The sequence below is a fragment of the Carlito syrichta genome, unplaced genomic scaffold (assembly GCF_000164805.1).
Source record: "Carlito syrichta isolate Samal-C Ts95f unplaced genomic scaffold, Tarsius_syrichta-2.0.1 Scaffold309100, whole genome shotgun sequence".
Taxonomy (NCBI): Eukaryota; Metazoa; Chordata; class Mammalia; order Primates; family Tarsiidae; genus Carlito; species Carlito syrichta.
In genome coordinates, this window is record NW_007253196.1 from 96,092 (window position 1) to 100,238 (window position 4,147).

At 44.8% G+C, this 4,147-nt stretch overlaps 1 protein-coding gene across 3 annotated transcripts in view; it reads right to left on the reverse strand.

Moving 5' to 3' along the window:
• The window catches only part of KPNA6 (karyopherin subunit alpha 6), a 67,751-nt gene that overhangs the window by 31,423 nt on the left and 32,181 nt on the right, over positions 1-4,147 (reverse strand). The window contains exon 1 of one of the 3 annotated variants that reach the window (XM_021716950.1): positions 1,805-1,911. The exons of the other annotated variants lie outside the window; for them this stretch is intronic. Within the exon in view, the coding sequence (XP_021572625.1) occupies positions 1,805-1,823 (19 nt within the window). The 5' untranslated portion in view covers positions 1,824-1,911. Of the gene's footprint in view, positions 1-1,804; positions 1,912-4,147 lie in introns of those variants that run through there. 3 annotated transcript variants of the gene reach the window in all.

Consider the following 4,147-nt stretch of genomic DNA (forward strand, 5'->3'; position numbering starts at 1 on the left):
CACTCCAGTCTGGGCGACAGAGTAAGACTCCAACTCAAAAAAAAAAAAAAAGATAGTGATGACGGTCACATAACATAGTAAGTACAATAAATGCCACTGGGACCCGCCCAGGCAACTTGGAGAGACCTCATCTCCACAATAAATAAAAAATTAGCCAGGTGTGGTAGTGCGCGCCTGTAGTTCCAGCTACTTGGAAGGCTGAGGCGGAAGGATCGCCGGAGCCCAGCAGGTCGAGGCTGCGGTGGCCGGGAGTGGCCACTGCACTTCAGTCTGGGCGACAGAGTGAGACTCCAACTAAAAAAAAAAAAAACAAAAAAAACCACTGAATAATACTTAAATTGAATTGTACAATTAAAAAATGGTTAAAATAGCAAATTTTGTTACGTATATTTTACCACAATAAAAATTTTTTTGTCAGAGTGCCTCCTCCAATCAAATCTGACATGGAATCTCAATGTTTAAAAAATGGAGAAAAGTGAAGCTGATTGTGTTGAAGTATTAGTAGAAGGGCCTGAAGTCTTATCAAATTAGTTCTCTCCTTTAGGTAATTCCCATTCTCTCAATTTCTAATCTGAAACCATGACTACAAACATTGCTGAATGAGGCTGGGCGTGGCGGCTCAAATTTGTAATCCTAAACCCTTTGGGAGGCTGAGGCAAGAAGATCACTTGAGGTCTGGACAAGTCTGGGGCAACATAGCGAGACACTTCTGTTTTTTGTTTTTGTTTTTTTTGAGTTGGAGTCTCACTCTGGTGCCCAGGCTGGAGTGCAGTGGCATGCTCACGGCCACAGCAGCCTCAACCTGCTTGACTCAAGTGATCCTTCCGTCTCAGCCTTCCAAGTAGCTGGAACCACAGGCACGTGCCACCATACCTGGCTAATTTTTTGATATATTGTAGAGATGAGGTCTCACCAAGTTGCCTAGGCTGGTCTTGAACCCATGGGTTTAGGCTATCCTCTCACCTCAGCCTCCCAAAGTTCTGGGATTATAGGCCTGAGCCACCTCGCCCAGCCAAAGAAATTTTTTAAAGTATTATGAAAGTGAAAAATAACTTTTCCAGCCTGGGCAACTTGGTTAAACCTCATCTCTACAACAAATAAAAAATAAGCTGGGTGTGGTAGCACCCACCTGTAGTTTCAGCTCCTTGGAAGGCTGTGGTGGAAGCTTCGATCATCACCTGAGTCCAACAGGTCGAGGCGGCGGTGGCCATGAGCATGCCACTGCACTCCAGCCTGGGCAACAGAGTGAGACTCTGACTCAAATAAATAATAAACAAATAAATAAATAATTTTTATGAGCACTAAGAAGGGGACAACTAAGTCTAAAATTGCCCTTTTTCTGGATGAGTGGGAGTGACTGTGACAACAGAATTTGAAAATAAATCTCTCAAAGGTAAAATTAGGGCTAGTTCTTCTAGCAGGAATTCACCTAGGGAGCTGGGTTGGAGTAAGAAAGTACATAAGTATGGGGGGGAAGCAGTCTATAAAGGAATCTGAATGAAAGAAAAGTGAAACGAGGTTGGGGAGACGGAGCTAAATTCTGAAGATAGCAATTTTGAGGAAATGAAATTTCAGAGAAAATGCCGCTGGTCATTCCTGGGAAACGAAGAGCAGCAGCAGGGTCTTAGAATGTGCAAATCTTCACATCTACTTGGCAAAGCCCAAGTGGACTCACTGCAAAAAAAGTTATAGGGGATTGCAGCAGCCTCTCCTTCGGGGGTCCCTGATTACCCATGTGCCTTGAGACTAACAGGTAGAAGACAGATTCCTAGAGATCGCACTGTGAACTGCTGTCCACTATTACCTGACACATGGTTTTTCATGACTCTGAGCCTGGACTCTCCTGGAGGCTATTCCTTCCTTCAAGCACAGCTGACAGTGCAGCTGGAAGGGACCAGGCTGTGCTCCTTTAGTCACCATGGTGACAAGAAACTATCACATTTATTTGCTTATGATCTCACAGAGCAGACAGGGGAAGTTAGATTGAAAGGAGGAATATTTGCAAAAGCACATCTGGAATCAGCAACCAAAGGAAGACTGGGCTATCAGGGATCCAGGTCACTCACCAGTGAAGAGCCCCCAGCAGGGGCTTTTTTCCATCATGCACTCCCTTATTTGCTGGAGATAGATTTTAAAAATCTACAATCTAAATGAACTTTTTCTAGCATCTGACTATCCTAGACAGTCTTTGGGTTCTCAGTAGAGGAAATTTTCTCAAAGTACACAGGTCTCTGAAGTTATACCTCCCATTTCTAGGGAATACACGTCTAATGATGCCATGCATTTTCTAAGCTTTTACAACCAATGAACTAGTAACAATAATACAAAATAGGTATGAGCCCTGCAACAGCTGAATCATGCCCCCCCCCCAATTCCTTTGAAGATCTCTTAACCCCCAGTGCCTCAGAATGTGACTAAATTTGGGAATAGAATCTTTAAAGAGGTAAATAAGGTTATTGGGGTAAGCCCTAATCCAGTAACTGGCATCCTTAAAAGAGAGGAATGTCAGGTTTGTGCCTATAATTACAGCACTTTGGGAGGCTGAGGAGACTGCTTGAGCCTAGGAGTTTGAGACCAGCCTAGGCAACACAGTAAGACCTTGTCTCTACCAAAATAAAAAAATCAGCTGGGCAGGGCAGGGTGCAGTGTCACATCCCTGTAATCCCAGCACTTCAGGAGGCCAAGGCGAGAGAATTACCAGAGCCCAAGAATTGAGACCAGCCTGGGCAACTTGGCAAGACCTTATCTCTATAAAATCAAAATATTAGCCATGCATAGTGGCACGTGCCTGCAGTCCCAACTACTTGGCAGGCTGAAGTGGAAGGATCACCTGAGCCCAGTTGGTTGAGGCTGTGGTAGCCATGATTATGCTACTGCATTCCAGCCTGGGCAACAGAGTAAGATTCCAACTAAAAAAAAAATTAACCGAGCATGGTGATGCACCTGTAGTCCCAGCTACCTGGGAGACTGAGGCAGGAGTTCAAGCAATTAGCTTAAGCCCAGAAGTTCAAGCCTGCAGTGAGTCGTGGTCATGCCACTGTACTTCAGCCTGGGTGCCAGAGTGAGACCCCGACTTTAAAAGAAAAAAAAAGAGAAGAGAGGTAGAACACCATGTGAACATAAAAACGGTTATCTAGAAGCCAAGAAAAGAAGTCTCAGAAGAAATCAGCCCTGTCAACACCTTGATCACAGACTTCTAGCCTCTAGAACAGTGACAAAATAAAAACATTTAAGCCACCCAATCCATGGTACATTTTGTTATGGTAGCCCCAGCAAACTAATATAGGCCCTAAGATAGATGAAAAAACTGAGACTCAGGTCACCCACCAGTGAGTAGCAAGACTGCAGTAATGCTCCATTTAATCAATGGTATGTTTAAACATTTGAAATTCATAAAAATTTCAAAATTATGCATAATTTTACCAGAGAAACACAAGCTATATATAGCCAGCTGCTCCTGTATGGAATGGGCACAATATCATTACACTTTCGTTTTTATTTATTTATTTTTTTGGTTGGAGTCCCACTCTGTCGCCCAGACTGGAGTGCAGTGGCCGTTCCCGGCCACCGCAGCCTCGACCTGCCGGGCTCTGGTGACCCTTCCGCCTCAGCCTTCCAAGTAGCTGGAACTACAGGTGCACGCTACCACACCCGGCTAGTTTTTTGATTTATTGTAGAGATGAGGTCTTGCCAAGTTGCCCAGGCGGGTCTTGAACCCGTGGGTTCAGGCAATCCACTCACCTCAGCCTCCCAAGGCGCGGGATTACAGGCTGAGCCACCGAGCTCAGCCTATCAATACACTTTCAAGCTCACTAATATGTGCTTAAAGCATCCTGAATAGCTGCTGGCTCTAGGTCTTTCCAAACTAAAGGTTTATGTTCACGGTCTATTTTCCAAAAAGTATACCAAAATTACCAGGCAGCCACATGAAGACATCTGCCTAAAAGAATGATATGAGAGTTCTTTATAAGAGATTAAGGAAGCAGCATTCATTTTCTTTTTTTTTTTTTGAGTGGGAGTCTCACTCTGTCACCCAGACTGGAGTGCAGTGGCCGCTCCCGGTCACCGCAGCCTTGACCTGCTGGGCTCCAGCGATCCTTCTGCCTCAGCCTTCCAAGTAGCTGGAATTACAGGCATGCGCTACCAC